The sequence below is a fragment of the Molossus molossus genome, unplaced genomic scaffold (genome assembly GCF_014108415.1).
Source record: "Molossus molossus isolate mMolMol1 unplaced genomic scaffold, mMolMol1.p scaffold_m16_p_13, whole genome shotgun sequence".
Lineage (NCBI taxonomy): Eukaryota > Metazoa > Chordata > Mammalia > Chiroptera > Molossidae > Molossus > Molossus molossus.
Window position 1 is genome coordinate 46588915 of NW_023425348.1, and position 23760 is coordinate 46612674.

At 46.7% G+C, this 23760-nt stretch overlaps 1 protein-coding gene across 4 annotated transcripts in view; it reads left to right on the top strand.

Annotated features, from left to right (window-relative positions):
• Positions 1 to 23760, top strand: part of CLPB (caseinolytic mitochondrial matrix peptidase chaperone subunit B) — a 151751-nt gene that overhangs the window by 111148 nt on the left and 16843 nt on the right. For all 4 annotated transcript variants that reach the window (XM_036257953.1, XM_036257954.1, XM_036257955.1 and 1 more), the window contains 2 exons: positions 4792 to 4889; positions 16418 to 16532. In XM_036257953.1, the coding sequence (XP_036113846.1) occupies positions 4792 to 4889; positions 16418 to 16532 (213 nt within the window). The remainder of the gene's footprint in view (positions 1 to 4791; positions 4890 to 16417; positions 16533 to 23760) is intronic.

Below are 23760 nucleotides of genomic sequence, written 5' to 3' on the forward strand. Positions count from 1 at the left end.
CCACCAGGACCAGCCCATGACCACACACCCACACCCTACCGTCCTGGCCCAAGCCCTATTGACAGATCCCCCAGAATCTGAAGGAATTCAAGACAAATGGTTAAGAGGATGGAGTTAATAAAATTTGAAAAATTGAGGCCTGTCACTCCACTAAACTTTTTTCAATACCACTGACAGAAACATATTTCCCCAATGAGTGACCTTCCACAGCTGTAGCGGGCAGGCGCAGCCGCAGCAGTGCTGCCAGGAAGCCGGTCTGCTATTTATCAAATATTATAAGCTGGGACACACTAATCTGGAGCAGGGAGAGGAGGGGAGGGGTCCTGCACTATACTGCCTGGGGTGCTCCAGGTGTTGGCCCCAGCCCCAGACAGCCAGTGGGAGGTGACGAATGGCCTGCGATTAGCACTCCCCACCTCCATCCAGCCCTCTCACTTGCTCCCAGAGGCCTGACCCTCTAGACCAGCTGCTTGGCCTGGAGGGGCCCTGGGTGGGAGGCAAGGGGAGGTCAGGCCAGGGCACGGGCCATCCTGATGCCCCAGGAGAGGGCAGGCGGGTGAGGCCCAACATGGTTATTTATTGGAGTGTAATGGTTTGTGGCCGTTGGTCGTGAAGGTGAAATCGATCAGTTGTAGAAGTCAGGTTCTATCAATTATTACAGCAATTAGTCAAGTCAGAGCATTAGAGCAAGGGTGTGGGGGCTGGGGGCTAATATTAGATGGACATTATCCATGGTGCCCCTGCCTCAGCCTTCCTAAAGTGGGAGCAGACGCACAACCCTGAGGCTCTGGAACCTTGGGGAAACTCTACTGGTTTCCCCACTCAGACGTGGCTGGGGTGGGGCCTGACTGAGAGCTTCCTGGGCTGGAGACAGGCCCAGCACTGCTTTAAAAGGCATCTCTGTGCTGGCTGGTCCAGGTGCAGAGATGTCCTACCTGTCCCCATCCCATTCTTTATGAGAAGTGACACGGCTCCTACTAGAAATTACTCAGTGGCCAATGTTTATGGCACACATTTTTCATTCTGTAAGCAAATATAGATCACTGACAGCACTTGTTTGAAGCAGTTAATCTCACCCTCAGTTCTCCCACTGTCTTTCTCTCATCTTGTCTTTCTCTACCGCCCCCTTCTCATTCCCATTTTTTACTCTTTCTTATCCATTTATCTTCTTCTCTTTGCCTCTCTTGTCTTTCCCTTCTAGAGGTCTCTCTCCCTGATCACCCTTCCACTCCAGCCCATATCTAGTGACAGAGCTCCCCTTGAGGTTTCCAAAGATACCCTCCTTACTAGGAAGGTTGTACTTTATCCTGCAAGCAGTGAAAAGCCACTGAAGGGTTTTTCAGCGGGGATATGTCATGGCTGCCCTGATGGGAGTGTAGAGAATTGAAGTTAAGAAGATCTGGGGTGGGTTTGATTCCTGGTCCAAGGAAATAATAACCATGTTTGTGACCTTGGGCTACTTATTTCACTCCTCTGTACCCAGTTTCCAAGTCTAAAACATGAGAATTTTAATCCCTAACCCTCAGGATGGTTTTTAGAATTAAATGATATAGTATATATAAGTACAGAGCACAGTACCTGGCATAGAGTATGTGCTTATTAAATATCAGTGGCTGTTACCACCACTTCTAGATATATATCCAAAAAACATGAAAGCATACATCCGCATAAAGACTGGTATGCTCGAAGATGACAGAAGACCTTGCCTTGCTCAGGGTCAACATTGTGAACCTCAGTGCTCATCATACAGAAGTGTGGATGGAGGAGACCAAAGAGATAGGCATCATGTGAGCTGGCTGCCAGCCGTCCCCGGAAGCCGGCCGTCTGGGCATATCCTGGTTCATCAGATGATGCCCTTGCTGGCATTTGCCTCTTTCTACTGAAAGTATATTCAGAAAACAGATTCCTCATTAATGGAGGATTTGGTTCATTGGTCCTGAGTTATCAGAGGTTTTTCATATATACATATATCTGTGTGTGTGTGTGTGTGTGTGTGTGTGTGTGTATAGTATATGTATATATGTATACCATTGTTTAAAAATTAGACAGTTATACAGTAGCTGATCCCCTTAGCCTCACTGATGTGGAATAAATTTGGCAGTTCAAGAAATAAACTGAATTTATTAAAAAACAAACAAAAAACAGGTGTTCATATCAGTATTCCTAATGGCTTTAGAAGAGGGAAACAACCCAGATGTCCATCAGCTGGTGAATGGATAAACAAAATATATATCCACACAGTGGACTATTATTCAGGCATAAAAAGGAATGGAGTACATGTGGTAGCATGAATAACACATGCTAGAACATAGATGAACCTTGAAATCATTATGCTAAGTGAAAGAAGCCAGATACAAAAGGTCACATATTATATAATTCCATTTATATGAAATGTCAAGTATAGGCAAATCTATAGAGATAGAAAGTAGACTGGCCAGGCCTGTGTGGCTCAGTGGACTGAGCGTTGTCCCATAGACTAAGAGATCCCGGTTTGATTCCTGTCAGGATACGTCCCTGGCTGCCTGCTTGATCCCCAGTAGTGGGTGTGCAGAGGCAGCCAATTGATGTGTCTCTCTCATCCATGTTTCCATCTCTCCCTTCCTCTCTCTAAAAAAAATCAATAAAAACATATTTTTTTTAAAAAAGCCTGGCCCGTGTAGCTCAGTGGTTGAGCATCAACCCATGCACCAAGAAGACACTAGTTCGATTCCGGGTCAGGGCACATGCCCCGGTTGTGGGCCTAATCCCCACTGTGGGGCCTGCAGGAGGCAGCCAATCGATGTTCTCTCTCATTGATGTTTGCATCTCTCTCTCTCTCTCTCTTCCTCTCTCTCTCTCTCTCTCTCTCTCTCTCCCCCCCCCTTCCTCTATCCTCTCTCCCTCTCTCCCTCTCCCTCTCCCCTCTCTCTAAAATCAATAAAGAAAAAAAAAGAGTAGACTGGTTGCTGTGTTAGGGGGAATGGGGAGAGGGATGGCCTCTGATAATGGTTATGGGGTTTATTTTCAAGATAATGAAAATTATCTGGAATTAGATAGTGGTAATGGTTTTATGACTTTGTAAATATATTTAAAAACCACTGAATGGTATACTTTAAAAGATATGTGAATTATTATATATCAATTTAAAATTATATGCATTAATATTTTGTAGCTAATTCCTCTTAGAAAATACAATTGTGTATAACAGTATGAATTTTTTTATTGCTACTAAGTTTTCCTGGCCTGGATTCTCCTTCCTGCTTTCTGCCCCCTTCCCCTCCTCTTCCCACATGTCTTAGTCTGCAGCCCAGGCAGACAGCCACATGCAAATCTTAATGAATGCTTACTAGTGCTGATATAGTTCTTTAAGAAGCAGTGAGCTTCTCTAGGAATGGTTTTGTATCATGGTATAAATGTTCCCACAGTCTGGGATTGAGAAATGCTGGTTTTCACTGTCCATCAACAAACAGTGGCTAGACACACTGACATGACCTTGCCTATGTATTTAGTGTCCCCAGCCAGCCAGTTACATCATTATGGCAGAGACTGAATCTTAACCTTTCTTTACTTCTAGACGACACTTCCCTACAAGAAAGATCCATTTTACACTTATTTCTTGACCATCTGCTGTGTGTGAGGCACAGCTTTCTTCTTGTGTTTCTCTCTGCCTGCCTTGAGAGGAGTGCCTTTGGAGCAGGGCCAGATCTGATTCTTCCGTGTCTCCAAGCCCCGCTCATTTAAAGCTTGCCAACTTGAAAAGAATGGACAGTTTTTGAAGAGGAGAGTTAGGTGCTCAGACCTGGGCTTTGGAAAAGAGATTCCGACAGCATCAGGGTGAAAGTAACCTTTCCTCCTTAACTGCCAAGCCCTCGCACACAGTAAACACTTCATACAGGCTGGACAGCTGCTGGCATAAAAGAGGAAGGTAGATGTAAGGCCCCAGGCAAGCCTCTTCTTTTTGTCATACTTAAAGTTCTTTGTCTTTAAATCACAGGAACTAGTCACACACACTCATCAACAACTGGGATGGCTACGCCCTTCCAGAGGACTCAGCTGACTCTGGCAGGCAGGAAGTGCCAGAGAGAAAAGAGCATTAAAAGAGAGAGAGGAGCAGAGAGCAGAAAGAATGGGGCCTTTTCAATGTTATTGGGGACATTCTGTGCTTTAGAAAGGAACCCCTTTATATGATTTTATTAATGAATGTTCATCTGAATGCAAATGAATTGGATAACAGGAGGGTTTTTTAAATTTTTACGTATTGATTTTTAGAGAGAGAGGAAGATCAGTTTATTGTTCCACATTTTACGCATTTATTGGTTGCTTCTTATATGTGCCCTGACCAGAGATCGAACCCGCAACCTCGGCATATCGGAACAACGCTCTAACCAGTTGAGCTACCCAGCCAGGACATAACGGAAGTATTTTAATTTTTAATGACTAATGCATTGGTGTTGGGTATATTAATCTATGTGTTTGATACCTTTGTTAGCATATTCAGCTGTGTGTATTTGTACGTATACAGCACACCTGTGTGTGTGTGACACATTTCTGTGTGGTAGTATGTGTATGTTTCTGTACATGTGGGAGGCCCAGTATTCTGACCTCTGTGTCAGAGAGGACTAAGAAGAACTCTTCTCTCAGAGTAAGTTGACCTGTTTTCCCCACCATTCTAAACTTAGGTTTTTGTTGCTCTGCATGTCCATGGATATCCCTAACACTAAAATCAAGGTCCAAGCCACCTCTGAGAGAAGGCTGCAGTATCACTGATTGCTCACAGAGCCTCTGATGACCTGTTTCTCCTCCACCTGCCAGGAGCCAGCCCCCTGCAGAGGAATGAAATGGGACATACACCCTTGGATTATGCCCGAGAAGGGGACGTGATGAAGCTTCTAAGAACTTCTGAGGCCAAGGTAAGTCTCAGAGAAAGGAGAAGGCCTTTGGACACTCGATGAGCCATTTAGTCTTTCACTCGTTAAATTATGTCAGGCTTCACACTTCCCCTTAGATGATTATTGTCTGTTGAAAACAAATCCAACCCCCAGTCTCATCAAGAATAGGAAACTGTTCCTATCATGACCAGGAGGAAACCTGGGCCACTTTTTGCTTCTGAGGATTAATGTTCAAATTTAATTTTTGAGGTGATAGACCTTCTAGTGTCTCTTCATAGGAGGGGAGCTAGTGAGACAAACTCCTTAGCCCAGGTTCTATTTCCCCAGGCTTCATGTATTCTATAGCCTCATCAAGCTGTCCTTTTCTGTCACCACTCCTCTAGAACCATTCTCTGACCCCTCCTCTCCACACACCCTTCGGAGACCCCCCAAACCTTCATCTTAATTTGCTCTTCTCATCCAAACTTTTGAACTCCTTAAAAACAGGGCTGCTTTCTGCTGCTTCCAGCCACCAAACTGTAACTCAGGAACTAATTGGCAGAATCCTAGAACTAGAATCACACACCTCAGAGCTGGCAGGGACCTCAGAAATCATCAAGTCCAGTGATGGGAAATCATCAAAACCAAACCAAAAAAGTCAGAGGAAAATAGAGCTATTCTGGTTGAAGGAAAGGTAGACCTTTTCCTTCCCTGACCTGTCCCTTCCCTCCTGAGCAGCCTCCTTGGAGGCTCTGCTGTGGGGCAAACATTTTAAATCTCCAAAATCAAATGACTCACTTTACTTCTAGGGAAATTGGAGCCTAGGGGTATGATGTGGCTTGCCTTTGGTCCCAGAGTAAGTTAGCATCAAAACTGAAACTAATAGACTTCAACAAAGTAAGTTTAGTGGCAGGACTGGAACTGGAAGACCTGCTTCCCGATCCTGTCTTATGCTCTTTCCTGAATCATGGAGTCTCTTGTTGGCAAATTGGCTGAAGTGCCCTGAGCTGATTGGATGTAGCAGGTCCCACCTAGTGGCAAATATTCTGTCTTGAGTAAGAGCACTTAGGTCACTGAACTGAGACAGACAGAATGTGGGTTGTGGTCCCAGCTGCACCACTTACTGGTTGACCTTGGGCTAGCACTTTTCCTCATTGAAGCTCGGTTTAGCTCTGTGAAATGAAAACATTGGACTAAATGGTTTCTAAGTTTCCATTCAGTAAATTATTGCCTGTGTATTAGTCAGATAAACATATTTATGCTGCTGCAACAACCCCAAATTTCAGGTGTCTACAACAACAAAAATTTATTTTTGTCTCATGTTGCATGTTCATTGTGGGTCAGTGTTGGAGGGTGGGGAGGAGCCAAGTGCAGAGTAGCCACCCTATGAAATGTTGCTAGTGGCTTGGGAAAATAATTTTCTGGAAGATCTTGCATCTACAGTTAAATGCTCAGCCTGGAAGTAGGACCCTCTACTGGCACTCACAACTCACTGGACATACTAACCCCATGTTCCTGCCCAATCACAAGGAGACCAAGAGTAAACCTATCATGTGCCTAGAAAGGGGAGGACTGGAAATATTTGGTAACCAGCATTAACCACAGTTTGTCTCCTTGGTATCCTTAGTAACCATCTTGCAATGTTCCCTCCAGAGAAGGGGAGGAGTTAGGAAGGTGGACTGGCTTTCACAGCACATTCCAAGGGGCACTTGGGACCAGCAAAGGGCAAAAATTCCACAGAGCAAATGCTCCCCTCCCTTTGTTCAGATTTCCCACCCCTAGGAGCAGCCCTGGAAGTAAGCATGTTTCAATTAACCTTGGGGACTGCATCCCAGTCATTTCCCCTTTCAGGCCTAATTACTGTCCCCTGAGAGCAAGCACTGCACTTGGCCAAGAGTATGAATGGTTTGTCAGGTGATGTGACAGGGCAGGCTCTGGTCTGGTCCTGTAAAGCAAGAGAACAGGTGGGTCTTTTAGAGTCAGCATAGGTTGAGGGGTTAGGACTGCTGAGGGAACCTTAACAGAAGTTGGCTACCCAAGAAATGGCTCGATGTTGGCCACAAAGCTTGAGTTAAGAAATGGCGGGTGCATTCCTCTGCCCATTAGACCCTTCTAGACCATGGAGGGCAGGTGCAGACACTACCTTCTGAGTAGTTTGAGCTCTTAGAATCTGTGCAGAGAAGGACACTAAGGGGCCAAGAGGAACGTGCCCTGAGAAAAGGCTGAAGACAGTAGGGTCATCTGGCCCTAAGGAAAGACTGCACATAGGCACAGGAATAGCTATGTGTGGGAGAGGAGGAGATTCATTCAGTGGCAAAGCTAGGGCAGGGCCAAGCTTAATGGGAGGCAGCTGCAAGGAGGAGCTCCCTAACAGGGCTGCTGTCCGGTGCAGGAAGCTTCCTATAGAGGCTAGTCAACCACTTAGACTCATTACTACTTCATAACTGTAATTTTGCTACTGTTATGTCTTAGGCAACCCCTGTGAAAGGGGTTGCGACCCACAGGTTGAGAACCGCTGACTTAGAGCCAGCCCAGGGCTTCTGTGGCCTCTCAGCCAGAAGGCTGTTTCTCTTTTGTCACCTCTCTGCACTTGATCCCTTCTTCCGGTCTGGACTTCCTACATCTGGAATGTTCAGCTGTCTGCTGAGCATCTCCACCTGACTGCTCTGCCATCCCATCAGATCCTAACCAGCTGAACTGCCCCTCAGCTCTCCCTGGATGTCAACATCATTGTCTTTCTGCCAGTTGCTTAGCATCTGTGTGGTCACAACTCACTGTTTTTTTCCTCCAAGCTGCAAAAATTACCTCTTCAACATTGTGAGGCAGAGTTTCCAGGGAAGAGCGCTGCTGTAGACCTGGGTTCTGTCTCCCTCTGCCAGTAAGTAAGCAGCAGCTGCTCCTGAGTTCAGCCTTATGTTTGTAATATAGTGACTCAGACCTGGAGGGTGCTGAGACCAGATCTCCTGGCCCTTTGTCTAGACATGGGTTGCCACCACTCTGATCCTATCTTATTCCTCTTCTATCTGTCTGTCATCCTCTGCCACCCAGCTGAGACTCTTCTACCTTCACCTACCACACTGTATAGTCAAACATGTGCTCGTTACAGAAAATTTGTAATTATAAAAGTTACATCATAGAAAATTAGGAAAGTAAAATAAGAGAATTAAATAATTCAGTATGTCTTTATAAATGACATCTGTGTGCCAGGCCATGGGCTATGTGGGAAGAAGACAGATGGTGAAACACTGAAGGAGCTCACAGTCTGACAAGGAGACAGGCAAGTGAACCATGACTCCTCAAGGCATCAGTTCCAGGGAAGCCCCAGGACTGTGAAAACCCAGAGGTGGCCTCTAATCCAGCCTGAGAGATCAAGGAAGTCCTCCTGAAAGAGATGTCGACTAGCTGAATCTCAATTAAAAGCATTCTAGCCCTTCTTCCTATATATAACTGCTATTAATATTTTTAATTATTTATAATAATAGTAGGTACCATTTATCTAGTGTATCCAGACACTGTGCCAGGTGCTCTAATATACATATTTTTCTAACCCTATAACAAATCTGTGAAGTAGCTCTTATTATTGCCATTTTACAGATGGGAAACTGAAGTTGAAAGAAAGAAAGCAGGTGACTTATAGAAAGTCAAGTTATTGTAAGTAACTATCAAGATAGAAATCAGCCGAGATGCTCTGACTGGTCTGGCCCAGTGGTTAGAGCGTCGGCCCACGGACCAAATGGCTGCAGGTTCAATTCCTAATCAACGGCACATACCTGGGTTGCAGGTTCAATTCCCAGCCCCGGTCAGGGTTGTGCAGGAGGCAACCAATCAATGTGTCTCTCTCACATCAATGTTTTTTTTTTTTCTCTCTCTCTCTCTCCCCCTTTCTCCCTCCCTCCCTTCTACTCTATCTAAAAAAAAAAATCAATGGAAAAATATTCTCGGTTGAGGATTAACACACACAAAAAAAAGTCAGCGGAGATTTCCTCTTATGATACTATATTTACCTTTTCTGGACCATACCTATATGTATTTATATAGATGGCCTTTTTGTATATACCAGGGATCTCAAACTGGCAGCCATGTTTTATTTTGCCAACCCAGAATGTTTAAAAATGTGAATCTAATGCTTTAGAGGGTGGAGCGTGGACTCTAGCCACAGGCCTTCCCATTCCCTACTATATGTGCTTGCCTGTCAGACATTTTGTTTCCTACTTGACTCTCAGGATGTTTGAGTTATGATCCTAGTTCCTCCTCTGGAATCTGTTTTTTCACTTAATGTTATTTCTTGATGATTTTTCTGTTTTAGAATTATCCATTCGCCTAATATTAAATTTTATTTTGCCTTTTATTATTTCTTTTAATCCTCACCCAAGGACATTTTTGCTTTTATCTTGAGATAGAGTGGGAGGGAGAGAGGGAAGAAGAGAGAGAGAGAAACATCGATGTGAGAGAGACACATCGAGTGGTTGCCACCCCATTACCCCAACCGGAGCTGGGGACAAACTGCAACTGAGGTACGTGCCCTTAGCGGGAACCAAACCTGGGACTCTGGTCCGCGGGTCGACGCTCTAACCTCTGAACCAAACCGGCCAGGGCTTATTTTGCCTTTTAATAGGTATTGCTAATCTAAAATTTCTGTCACCTTAATTGGCCTAAATGAGTTTCTACTCGTTGGTTTACTCAGTTCTCTCAGCCTCCTTGGGACCCCTGAAAAGATCCAGAGGTGAATGAAGCCCAGCTCCTGTACCCTGAGCCATATGGGAGAGGAGGATGGGAGAGGCAGGGGCTCCTATCTCTGATACCCACAAAGGGTTTACACAGAGTCTGTGGGCCTCCAAGAAAGCATGGATCTCCTCCAGGCAGAATGAGCAGGGCAGGCTTCATAGAGAAAGTAGCCTGTGATCTCACTTTGAAGGATTTCTCTAGCTGGAAAGTTTAATACTTAAAGCTTAGACCATTTTCATGTCTTAACTAAGTGACGAAGGAGAGGTAGAAATATATCTCTGTGCGCATGATGGCAGATAAAACAAAAATATGGGGAGCTATTCCATGATGAATATTCAGCTGAGGGGGACGTGCTGGTGCCAGCCCGCATCTCCACTCCTAGATCCTCACTCCACCGAGACTCACGAGGAATTTATTGCTCATTTTAATCACACCCAGAGAATGAATTGGCAAGAATATTAGGCAGATAGACCTATCATATATATTTTATTTGCATATCCCAGTGACAGAATCACAAGCATATTTCCTATCTCTATATTTTTTCATTTGCTTCAGGGGTAGCTGGGGATGCAGTGCTCCCCGGGGCCCCCATTCAAGGCTGTGAGCCTGGGTGCTCCCATCAGAGCTGAAGGAAGCTTTCTAGGAGGGAAGGGGTGAGGTAGACAGGAGGGTAGGAGGGTTATGTTCCTCCTGGTTTAGGGTGAAGAGAGACTTCTTCCCTTCCATTCCCAGCCTGCTCTCTGCTGCACATACCATTTTGCACACAGGTGTCTGGCCCTGTGCTTGGCCCTGTGGGGATGAAGACACTGACCTTCATGACAAATTTATTTACTGTGGGCCAGACAGCGCCCCATGCTTTACAAGGATAGGTGTTTGCTTTGTCTTTTTGTTTCTAACTTCTTAAAAACTTTTTATTGAAATATACTTGTGTAAGGTGCATATAATATTAGTGCGTAGCTCACTGTAGATTTGCAAACTGAATATACCTGATCAAGAAATAGACTATTACGAGCACTCAGAAGCTCACTTCATACTCCCTGCCTGTCACTCCCCATCCCCCAAGGGTAAGCATTATCTCGATTTATTTTACTTTTATTTTTACATAATTTCAGAAATAGTACAATGAATTCCTATAAGCCCTTCATCCAGATTACCAATTGTTAACGTTTATCACACTTGCTTTATTACTTAAATATGAATAAATAATATATAGAGATACTTTTTCTGAATCATTTGAGAGCAAGTTATATACTTTATGCTTCTTTATCTTTAGATACTTGTATGAATTTCCCAAAATACAAGTATATTTATATAAATTTAGCACAGTCCTGAAAATTAGAGCATTATATTGATACTAACTAATCTACAGATATTATTCAGATTTCATCAGTTGTTCCAATCATTCTCTTTATAAGAAAAGAAAATTCTAGATCCCAAGTTGGATTCAGTTGTCTTGTCTCTTTAGTCTCCTTTGATTTGGAATGGTTCCTCGGTCTTTCATTACCTTGATATTCTAACGAGTACAAACCGGGTATTTTGTAGACTATCCCTCAATTTGGGTTAGTCTAATGTTTCCTTATAATTCAACTCAGATTATTCATTCTAGCAAGAACACCTTCTGGTATTTATTTTCAATAAATTCATTAGGTAGCCCTGTGCTAAAGGTAGAGATACGAAATTTGTGTTTTAAGTCTCACCTCCCTAAATAGACTGAAATCCCTGAAGGCAGAGAGCAGGTCTTATCTCTGGGGTGGAAAGTGCAGGCGCTGGAGCCAGACTGTAAGGGTTAGTGTTCGTCTCTATTACTTGCTACCAGTGAAACCTTGCTTTAATTTACTTTATTATTTAAAATGTTGCTTTAAGTTACTTTAACTCAGGATGAGATACTCTGAACTTCACAGAGCTGTGAGGATTAGAACAGCTGGTCCAAAATCAGGCAAGACTCACCAATGGATGCTAAAACTAGTGAATGGAAGTTTGAGGAATAACAGGATAAAAGGGAAAAATGATAGAGGAGAAACCTGACACAGACCATCTTAACCCAGTGATCAAAGTTAGCGTTGCCAGTTACAGTATCCAGTAGTGCCAGGTGCCTCCTGGTTTGATGCACTGAGAACACAACTCATTTTCTCATTTTAGGCACTGCTTGCCCCTCTTAACCTTCTCTCACCAGTCTTGTCTCTGGATCACCCCAGCTATGTGCAGAGGAGTGACATGATCCAATTTACATGTTAATAATGCTCTGGCAGCAATAGGAGGATGGTCTGGAAGAGAAATTGGAATCCAGGATGCTGACATAGTGGTCACCAAGTCTGATGGGACTGGTGCCTGCTCTGAGCCCAGCCTTCCTCAGGAATGTGTACTTTATGAGCTAGTCCTCTCCCATCTGCCCTGCATCCCCTGGGCTCCTCTTGTCTTTATTCCCCCCACCCAGGGTTCTTTCCATCATCCCCCTCCCCAATCTCATCTATTCACCCTTGTCCCCTTTGTTGACCTCCCCACCAGCTCTCTCTGTCATCCCCAGCTTCAGGGCATGGTAGAAACCCTAACTGTCATGTGAGGGTTGGAGTCCAGGACTCAGGAGGATGAGGCATATCTGAGTCTGTCTGAGCAGCCAATGGGCTCTGTGGCCCTGAACTCCTGTGAGAGGCAAACTGCAGCTTGGCCTGTCTCCCCTTCCCTCCGCCATACCTATCCCATTCTTACCCAGGATCTCATTATGCCTACCACCCCCATCCCTGTCAGTGAACACACTGCCAGGTTCATTATCAGACCTGTTCCCTGAGGGATGCCCAACAGTAATGGTGCCTGACATACCCCTTCTCCCTGTAACCCTCCCCTGTAAAGCCACTCAGTCCAGCTTCCCACCTCTGAGCGAGCTCAACTAGGCTTTGCCTCAGCCTCCTAGCCCTTTCCTGTAAATGCACTCACAGCCAGGAGGGGTGCCGTATTAAATCAAGAATGATGGAAACCAGTGGCCGCGATTATCCAGCCAAGATGCAGCGTAGGGGGCTGGTTGCTGCTGGCTCCAGGTGAGGGCTTCTGAAGCTAATTGCATATGGCTTTTATTAAGAAGATGATCACTCCCCTACTCCTGCTCTCTTGAGTGGCTTCTTCCTAGTGCCTCTTAGCCCAGTACCCTCTGCTTCTGCAGGCTGGGTCACCTGCTTATCTTCTCTAGTGGAACCCTGTCAAAGCACGGCCTTGACCTTAGTCCCTGTAGCCTTCCTCCCTAGTCTCAAAAAGCCAAGAACAATAGTAGCCCACTTTCATGAAGCCCTTCCCAAGTGTCTTCTCCCATTGTCCTCCCTCCTCTTTCCCAAGAAGAGTGTATGCAGACCAAGTATTTTCCTTTCCTAGGTTCTTCTACTGGCTAGCTTTTCACAAGGCTGAGCTCATAGTTCATGCGTTAAAAAGTCATTCATTCAACACTTTTTTTTGGTGCAAAGTCTGTGCTAAGAATCAGGAAAAGAGCATGAAATAGTAACCTTCTACCTGGTTTAATTCTAGTATCCTGTACATTTTTATCCAAAATTCTGGTGCATTTTCAGAAGTTTTTCTGAATATATATTTAGGGCTCCAGGCTGGTAGAGAATCAGGACATGCTCAGATTTAGGCCAGAGTTAAATCTTTCCCAGGACCATCTGGAAAGCTCCTGAGAAACCAGCCAAATCACCATGTAACCTTTCCTCACCCTCACCACCATAGAAGTTAAGGATCATTTCTCCTTGGCCAAGAAAATAACAGGAATTCTAAGACAGCCTAAAATCATGACTCTGAAGAAGAGTTTCAGGAAGTAGAAGTGTTTCCCTTGAGAAGACAAGGATGCCATGATGATTGTACTCAAATCAACAAAGTGGCAAAAAAAGTCATGCTAGGCTTAGTGTGCAGCAAAGAAAAAAGACATGTTCTGTGAGGCCCCACAGATCAATGGATGGAGGTACCTGGAGGCAGAATTCTATACCATGTAAGGATAACTGACAGGCAGAGATGAGGCACAGTAGGTGTCCTCGGAACACTGTTGGTGTTGGCACTGTACGTGCTGGGTTCCTAGGGGAAGGGTCAGGGGCCACTTCTAGGGCAGTGGGGGCATCCAAGTGGACTTGGCTCCTGGCTTCTGCTTGAGGCAGAGCAACTATTCTCTGTGTGTATGGAGCTCCACACAGATTATGTTAATTTAAAGAGTTCTGGTAACAGAAACATAAAAAGCACTGGGCTACATAATCAGTTATCAAAATGCAATGAAAGAGAAGTAGCATTTATTGAGTTCTCGCATACCACTTCTACATACACATTCATTGTGTGCCAGAGACTCTGCCCAGTGCTTTGTATATGCTATCCCATTTAATTTCCACCAGTCCCCACAAGGATCCTGCAAGAAGGTATGTGTGAGTACCGTCCCATGTTAGAGATGAGGAAACTAAAATTCAAGGGGGTGAATTAACTTCCCCAGGGTCAGCTACGAGCTAGGAGGTAGATGAGGTGAGGTTTGAGTTCAGGTGTCTGAAGCAAAGTGTCTTCTTTGTGCCACATGGCTTGCCCCACTATGAGCCAAAGAAGAGCCAAACTTCAGATGAGGACAGTTGTCAGAATGAAATACAACACTATGTATAAAATGATGAGTACAGTGCCTGGCGCACAGCTAGTCCACAAATGGTAGTTACCTTATTCAGTGGGCAAGCATGTATTGACTCCTTCTGTAAACCAGGCCCCATGCTAGGTGCTGGAGCTATAGAGATGAATGAAACATAGTCTTTGTCACTAAGGACTTTATGAACTAGTAAAGAGAGAGAAACAGGCAGTCAAATAAGTGCTCCACAGGTCCCGGGGCAGGCACAAAGCCTTACAACAGGCTTTTTAGACAGTGTAGTATTGAAGCTGAGATCACCAAGATGCTTAGAGGTGGGTGGGAGTGGAGGAGACTTCTGTGGTGAGGGAGCAGTGTAAGCAAAAGGCCTAGAGGTGGGAGACCTAACCATTGGAGGCCAGGTTCCATCACTCCAAGCTCCTTCTGTGGTCTGCCTGACTGACTGTAAGCTGTCCAGCCCACTAGCCAGGGCTGGACCAGCTGGTCTCTGTATATCTCACCATCAGAGCCTTCCAGCCTAGTGGACCCGGTGCTGAGAGGGGCTGGGTGGGCAGGGAGGAGGAGGAGGCAGAGATATATGACTGGAGTCGTCAGAGCCAGGTGATGTATGTGGCGCCTGAGGGAGCTGCACAGTGACACTCTGGATTCCAACCGGCAAGTGTCGCTCCGCTGGGATCGGCGCCGAATTATTGCTCCACATGAAACCCCAGGACTGATGGGAGCTTTCAGTTACAGACTGATAGCAACAACCAAAATTGGATTGTTTGCTATTTATTTTTTTTAACTTCTGTCAAGGTCACTACCATAACAGGAAAACACTGCCCAAGCAGCAGGTATTTTTCATCCACTCTGCCCACAAGAGCAATCTGCAGCCACAACTTTTGTGACAGGGCCTTACCTTGGCAGCTTGCTTTCTAGAAATCTATCAGCGTTATAGGAGTCTGAGGGGAAAGGAGCCTCCTGAATTCTCTACTCCAGGACCTGCTTCCTTCCCCTGTCCTCCGGCTTCTAGAGTACTTTCTCATGGGACCCATGCCCTCACCCCTCCCTGCCTGGTCTCCAGATAGCCCCACAACTTCTACCTAGCCTAGTACTACAGCTTCTTCAAGCTCCCGGCTCCCAGGAAGCCCCTCCAAAATGTTCCACACTTTGTATCCTTCCCTTCTCTGTACTCCTACACCACCCAGTCTTGCCATTAATTCCTCTTTATGTCCGTCATCAGATTCACTTTTATAAACATCCACCAGATGCCTCTACTATGCCAGGACTTGTGCTAGGAATAGCAGTGAGTGAAAAATAGTGCCTGCCCTCAGGAGCTCATCATTGACTAGAGTGCAGATTCGGGCAGCAGACTTGTTTCCAAGTAGTTGGAGTTTTTTAGTTCTCTTGGGGAGTGGTGGTAGTAGTGATAGGTAAGGGCTAGAAATGGGTGTGCATGCTTTGGAACTATGAGAAAAATTGTTAATTCTGCCTGAGAAATATTTGTACACAGACCTGCCTCATCTCCCCTGCCTGACTTTAAGCAGCCTGAGGGCAAGGCCTGGCTCACCTCTCCTTCCTCAGGAGCTTCTGCCTTTACTGAAATGGGCACACGTAGGACCAGCAATGCCAGGCACTCAGCTTCACTAGAACCTCCCTGGGGGCAGGGTGGATGAAAAATGCCTTCTCTTCCTTCTCCCCGCGCACCTTTCCAGCACAGAGCAATTGCTGAGTAATTGAAATGCAGTATCATTGAAGTGGAGGGTGCTCATAGCTCTAGTTTGAAAACCAAAAAAGTTTTCAAGAGGATAAGTGGAAAGGAAAGGAACCTATGTTTGTTAAGCACTTACTGCATGCCAGCCACGATGCTGGGCATATTATATACATCATCCTACGTAATCCCTGATTAATAGCTAAAACTGAGTTGAAGTAACTTGCTCTGGGTGGTAAGTATATTTTCTAAGTGATAAAGCTGGGATTCAAATGCAAGTCTTCCATCAAACTTTAGAGTTAAGGGTTAATTTACTAGTAGTACTTATTTTACTAGCAGGCTGACCCAGCACCCCTGGGCAGTGGCCATCTGAGGTAAGGCAATGGGGTTAGGGGCAGAACGAGAGGATGGAGGAAGGACTGGGCCTCCAGTGGCCATGAGCCAGAGCTGTGCACCCTGACCCCTGGGGAGCCAGGCCTGTGTTTTATCCCCTGGGTCAGGAATGGAATGAAACTAGGATGCCACTGGACCCAGCACTCCTGAGCCCCCTTTGCTGTCACCCCACAGTACCAGGAGAAGCAGCGGAAGCGGGAAGCTGAGGAGCGGCGCCGATTTCCACTGGAGCAGCGGCTGAAGGAGCACATCATTGGCCAGGAGAATGCCATCGCTACAGTGGGTGCAGGTGAGTATGCAAGATGCTGGCCAGTGCCAGAAAGGACAGGGTTGCTCATGGTCTGCTGCCACCATAACCGTGGAGAGGTAGCTACTAATGTTACAACTGAACGCTTGTTGAGTACTTTCTGTGTGCCAGGCATTGTGATAAGCTCTTTGCATATGTTCTGTCATTTAATCCTTATAGCAACCCTGTGAAGTAGGTACCATTAAATCCCTATTTTACAGATAAGGAAGCTAAGACACAGAGCACTTAAATAATTGCTCAAGGCTGATTTCCTGTGTTTACAATTTCACTCTGACCTTCATCTGGTCCACTGTTCCCCATGTTCCCACTTTTCGGGTAGGGAAACTGAGACCCAGAGAGGAATGGGAGCTTGTCCATCACTAGTAATGTGGCAGCTGAACCAGAGCTAGAATTTTTGTCTTCTGCCACTGGCTCAGTTTTAGGAAGAACATCCTGAATAAGTCTTGAATGCTTTCTTCTCCACCCCAGAAGCTCTTATATTCCATACTCTGACCCCTGGGAGCCACACTGCCTGCTGGTGTAACCCCTAACCTAATCGCCCTCCTGCCCATGTTGACCCCACTAGAGAGAAATATAGGACTAGGGTTCTGCTGAAGATGGTGGCCTCACCGTTATTTTCTGACCCAGGTACATGACTCCCTGAGGGTGACCTCAGATGCAGCAAGGGCAGAGGAACCCATGCCCTACTTAGAGAAGGGGATGTCCCCTAGGGCAATGGTTCTCAAAGCATGGTCTCTGAACCAGTATCATTACCATTGTCTGGGACCTCGTTATAAATGCAGATCTCAGGCCTCACTCCAGACCTATGGAATCAGAAACTGGGGATGGAGCCCAGCAACCTATGTCTTAATAGGCCCTTCAGGCGATGCTGGTGCTCAGCTCAAGTTTCAAAACCTCTGCCCTGCGGTGTCTGTCAGTCCCACTCACATGTTGCTTACCTCTCTCTCCAAGCATTTGATGGCGTCAGGTGCAGTCCAGCAACTGCCAGGGACAGCACCAGGTTCTCGCTGATAAAGGAGACATCAGGCTGGAACTGTGGTGCCCCTCTGGGGTGTTCTGGGGTGGCATTGTCAGCCCTAGGAAACCAATCAGAAGAGTAATTGACAAATGAAGGTGGTGGTCTCTCTGACACACCGAGCCCAGCCTGATTATTCTCCTGCACACCAGTGGGCCTTATGTGGCATCCTCGAGCCCCTCATGAGGGTCCCAACCCGATCAACAGATAAAAGTATCCCAACAACTAGAGCTGCCTCACAAGCTAGAGGTCAGAAGGCTGCCTGCTGGCACACACAGGAGCCAGGGAGATATATACAAGGCCCCACTGCTCAGGCCCAAACCACACCAAGCTGCCCCTTTGGGTCAAGATACAGACATCCACCCTCAGCCACCACCTTGAAGGTGGTAACCTCTCACTTCTTTGCCAATATTGTATCTGAAGTGGAGGGAGGAGAGACCCTGAGCACCCTCAGGGTTTGGTGAGAGAAGGAGTACCCATGGACAGAGAGATTACCTGAGCAAAGATCTGAGAAAGCATCTCCTGCTTGAATCTCCTGTGCATTGGGGCCGAAACTGCAGCTGCCATCATAGTGTTTTCCCTCTGCTCTTACATAGTCCTTTCCCAGCAGGCTGCCTGCTCCTCCGACCTCCTGCTTCTTACCAGCTTCTCCAGCCCATAGATATGAAGCTCCCAGAAGGAGGAGTCGGGGGAGGAAGAGGAGGACATTGAGATGGGAAGACTTTAACCTGAGCTTGAGTAGCAGGTCAGCACTTAACAGCTGTGCTACTCAGGCTAGTCACTGAGCTTCTTTGAGCATCAGTTTCCTCGCCTGTGTACTGGGGAGCACATCCAGACAGCCCAATGATAAAGCACATCCTTAAAACGTTGACAGTTTAGGGTTGGGCATTTGCTCTTTAGGTCAGGCCCACATCTGTTTCCTTCAAGGAGGGACTGATCCTTAGTCCCAGTCCCAGGCTGGCCTCTTTTCCTAGTCCTACATACCTCTGCCACCCCACCATCTGTCTCCCTTTGTCTCAGGCCCAAGTGGGAGTAGATGATTTAGCTCCCCACCTCCCAAGAGCTGTCAGAATGTCTGCCCTGCATGCTTTCTTCTATCCAAAGCTTTAGTCTGTCACCTGGACTCTGCCTTAGATCAGGAAGGTCCTACCTCTTGTCCTGTGGTATGTAGGTTGACCCTGCCATGGCCCACTGACCCTAGAAACGACAGAAAGGCTATTAGAGCCTGGGCTTTGGGGCTGGTAAGTCATCGCCTTCATTTGTAAGGCAGTTGCTATGTACCCACCTTGCTAGAAGTCCTGTGGCTGGAGATCACACTGATAATGTTCAGCTACCCACCCAGGTGAAGCCTGAGGCAGCAGCAGCCAGTACCTCAGGACTGAAGGAGGTGCAGGAATGGGAAGCTGATCCAGAGGGTAAGCCAGGCCTCCCTGGGTCCTCTAGGCTAGTGTCATATGTGTGCTGGGGACTGGCCGGGTAGACCCTGGCACCCCTGGGGTACCATGAGGATGGGCAGCTAGAGAAGTGCCGCAGAATGAATTGATTTGATAAATGGTCATTTATTACCCTCTTGAATTGGCTGAAACCAATTTCGGTCACATCAACCCCTAGTAAGTGCTGGGATATTGATTTGTGCAAAGTAATACAGTGAATTTATCAGTGTGATCCCCAGCTGCAGGGCTTCTAGCAAGGCTGGCGTGCAGTTACCACCTTACAAATGGTAGAGATAATGCACCAACCCTACAGCCCAGGCCCCTATGGCCTCTCTGGTCTTCTAGGGTAATTGGAGCCAAAACAGGGCCAACCTATATACCATAAGCCAGAGCCTTGGCATTGAAAGCAAGGCTTTCCTTCCAGAATCCAGAGCTGTTCCTGGTCATGGGGTAGAGGGGGATGCTTTCCCTGACAGGCATACCTCCTTGGAGTTCAGAGCATCTGTTTCCCACCATCCTCAAAAAAGGCAACCAGCTGTCTGTTCAGCACATTGGGAGCTAGACTCCACCCCCCTCCCCTTGCTCACCTATGTTCCTATCTCAGTAAAAACACCATCATTCACCGGTCTCCTAGAAAGAAACTTCGATTTTTTTGGCCCCTCCCTCTTTTCTCACCCCTTAAGAGTCCATCAAATATCAAGTTCTATCATTGTACCTCCTAAATGCATCTCATACCTGCCTCTCCCCTCTATTCTTTTTTTTTTTTTTTATCATCCTCATCCGAGGACATTTTTCCATTTTTTGTTCAGGTAGAGGGGAGGGGGAGAGAGAGAGAGAGAGAAACATCGACGTGAAAGGGACACATCGAGTGGTTGCCACCCGCACGACCAACCAGGGCCGGGGACAAACTGCAACCGAGGTACGCGCCCTTAGCGGGAACCGAACCCGGGTCTATTAGGACCGCAGGCCAACGTTCTAACCGCTGAGCCAAACCGGCCAGGGCTCCCCTCTATTCTTAATACCACTGCTCCAGCTCAGCATCTAAATCACACAGTAGCCTCCTCCCTGGTCTCTCTGACTCCTTTTCTTCCAGTATAATCACTTCTCCCAGCTGAAGTGAGCTTTGTAAAACACTCGCCTGTTTACAATCCTTGAGTGGCCCTTGTTGCCCTGTCCGACACACAAGGCCCGCCACAGCTGCTACCCCCACTTCGCAGAGCTTCCACCAGTGATGCCACCAGCCACCCCAGCTGCTGCTGCTTCCCTGCACGTGCTGTGTTGATCTCCTGCCTGCACTTGTTGATGCTGCTGTCTGCATGGAATTACTTTTCTTCTGGCCCTTTCCCCACCCCAGCCCTGCCTGTCTCCCATACTCTGTGCCTTTTACCTAGCCTGACTCAGTTCAGCAGCAGAATACACTGTAGACTTCTGAAGGCAGAGGCCATGACTGCATTGTCTCTGTTTTCCCAGTTTCTGCACTCTGCTCAAAGTAGATGCTTAGTGCAGTTTGTTGAATTAATTAATTTGATATGGCACCTTGTCCATCTCTGTGATGGGCTCTAAGAGAGGAGAAGCTGCACGCCTGCTCTCTAGTAGTTCAAAGGCATACTGGGAGGCATACTGGGAATGTGGCTGTAAAATAGTTCATTACAACACCCTTACTACTTGGCCTTCAACCCTTGGGTGGACATGCTATTACTCCAGACTTTCTCAGAGCAGCCTTCTCTGGGCAGCAGGTCAGCCTACACACCCTCTGACCAGGGGCCTGTCCCCAACATCATTGCTCTTGGTCCCAGTTGACTCTGAAGCCCTTGAACTCCCTCAGGGAAGCTCTACTACTACAACTGCTCATCTGTGCTGGGGCTGGCCCTGAGCTCAAGAGTCTCAGCATCAGCCACATGGCACACGGTGGGTGCGCCCTCCTATCTCATGCTTCACTTCCCTCTTTGACTAATCCAAAACTGTAATCTTTCCAAGCCCTGTACCTTCCTGGGCCCTCCCTTGGAGTCCTGTTTCTGAATTGAGAACTATATCCAGGTCATGTCTGAGTGGTGGAGTGGCAGTGTTTAATTTAGAAACTGCTTGTAGTTCCACCTCCACACTCACCATTTCAGATATCTCTCCCGCACCCTGCTGTTCTTGTTGCCTGCATGGCCTGCCCTTCTACTGGCCTCTGAGACTCTCAGGACCCAAGCCTTCCCCAGGAAGCCTGCCTTAACCCTTCACATGGATGCAGGGTACTTTCTCTAGGCTTCCTGTGGATACCTTTTTTCACTGCACTTACCACAGGGCATCAGTTTGTGTGTGTGTTTCCCTCAAAGGTCAGTAACTACCTCTCATTCAGCTGTTTTCCCAGGATTGGGCACATAGGTGTGTAAAATGTTGTTCAACTCCAGTGAAGGAAGTCTTAGCCCATTTGATACTCTGCCTCTCCTCAACACAGATTCTTATTTCAGCCTTTTCTTTTGTTTTAATCCTCACCTGAGGACATTTTTCCATTTTTTGTACAGATAGAGTGGGAGGGAGAGAGAGGAAGAGACAGAGAGAGAGAAACATCGATGTGAAAGGGACACATCGAGTGGCTGCCACCCACACGACCAACCAGGGCCGGGGACAGACTGCAACCGAAGTACGTGCCCTTAGCGGGAACCGAACCCGGGTCTCTCCAGACCGCAGGCCAATGCTCTAACCGCTGAGCCAAACCGGCCAGGGCTATTTCAGCCTTTTCTGAAAGAGTCGCCCTTCCCTCTAGTAGTGCCTACCTGCAGTACACACACGTGCACACATGCACACACACAATGGGTGGGCCCAGCAAAAGCTGTTCTTTATATTTTTAATATATTAACCACTCAGTAGAACAGTTTGCCTTCAGAAAGATTAGTCCTTAAAGACTAACTGTTCTCTCATCATCCTCCACACTCAAGGCTTCATATCCACTTAGCCTTCAGGTGCTTGCTGTGCTCCTTGAACCTACAAGCTGTAGACAGGAAATTGCTAATGGACATTCAGGTGACTCTCAACCATGAGAGTCCCCCTGAAGGACTGATTCCCCTAGGAGATGCCGTAAGCATGTAACAAACATATTCCAGGTTAAGTTAAAAAAGTCTCCCACAGTAGATCACTAGAACTTACCATGAAGGATGAGTCAGCACGCCCAGACTATCCTAGAACCCTGAGCTGATGGAGGAAAGGCTGGGATAGAGGGAGGAGGCTGCTCTTTTGTCCTCACTTTGGTTTTGCACACACTGGGTCTTTCTTTCCTGAATGTGCCATCATACTCAAACTGCCTGGCTATCTCCCCTTCATCCTTCAGGCACAAACATCAAGTCAGGCACAAATGGCTCTCCCACACTTCTTCCAGTGCTCTCATTCCATTTGAAACCCAAGGTTTTCATAGCCACATTCATTTAAAAGATGCAGACCTTATTTTAGGGTTCTTGCAGGTACCCCAGCACCCAGAACAGACCTTATTTGCTAAACAAATGGATAAACTCCCAAAGTGGGGTTAAGAAAAGAGCAGAACTTTGGTCGGTGTTGCTCAGTGGTTAGAGTGTTGGCTTGCACACCAAAGAGTCTTAGGTTCGATTCCCAGTCTAGGGCATGTACATGGGTTGCAGGTTTGATCCTCGGCCCCTGTTGGGGTGTGTGCAGGAGGCAACCAATTGATATGTCTCTCTCACATCGATGTTTCTTTCCCTCTCTCTCTCCCTCTCCCTCCCTTTCTCCCTTCCACTCTCTCTAAAAAGATCAATGGAAAAAATATACTTGGGTGAGGATTAACAAAAAAAAGAAATTAAAAAAAAAAAAGAAAGACTAACTTAGTTAAAAAATAAATATAAGAAGCCTTTACACCCAAAGGTAGTAGTAACCACTTGGAGCCATAAGAGACTCTTGGGTCCAGGCCTCACTCTTCTCTGTAAAACGGGAGTTAAGTACCTGTTCTTTCCCTCTTGTGATTCCAGAAAGAGCAATAATTAATTATTTTAGTCATCAAGCATTGTACCACTGTTAGGCTATTCCCAAAGGTCCCTCTGAAACTAGAACTCCTAGTACTTGCTCCCCTGGAATCCACGGTGACATTGGAGCAGCCCTCCCGCTGGATACACAGGCACAGGTGATGAAACCCCTTACACTGCCCCTCTCTGAGCCTCATTCTCCTCTTCTGCAAAATGGGGATAATACCTACTTCTTTTTATTCTAAGGAGGAAAGAGCTATCTGTAAAATACCAAAGCTAGTGGCTACTGCCACTGCCGCCGCTATGACTACTGTTGTTTTTACTCATTATTATTCCACTTCTTGCAAATTACATAATGCTTTCATAACCATTAACTCATTTGATCTTCATGTGGAGCTGACTTGGTGTGTATTGTATTCCCCATTTTATAGATGAAGAAATTGAGGCTCTGAAGGAATAAGTGTTTTACTCAAAGTCAGTCATCTAGTAAGTGGCAGTCAAGGCTCCAAACTAGATCCTGTGACTCCTACCTTCTCCACCCTACCACCCATAGACGAACACAGACCCTGGGAGTAATGGGGCCAGTGTGGGGTGGTGGAGTTCATCTGAAAGAGTTGTTGCAGGTGGGTTTCATATGGTCCAGCAGTGGCAGACATGGCCGGGAGCAGTGCTCTGGTAAGGGAGAGCCCCTCTGGGAGGCACTGGCACTGGGCCCACATGTGGAGAGGCAGCCAAGGCTGCCGGGAGCTTGCAGGGATGAAACCAGCCAGTAAAGGGGACCCTGGCATCATCTCTGGCCCAAGAGC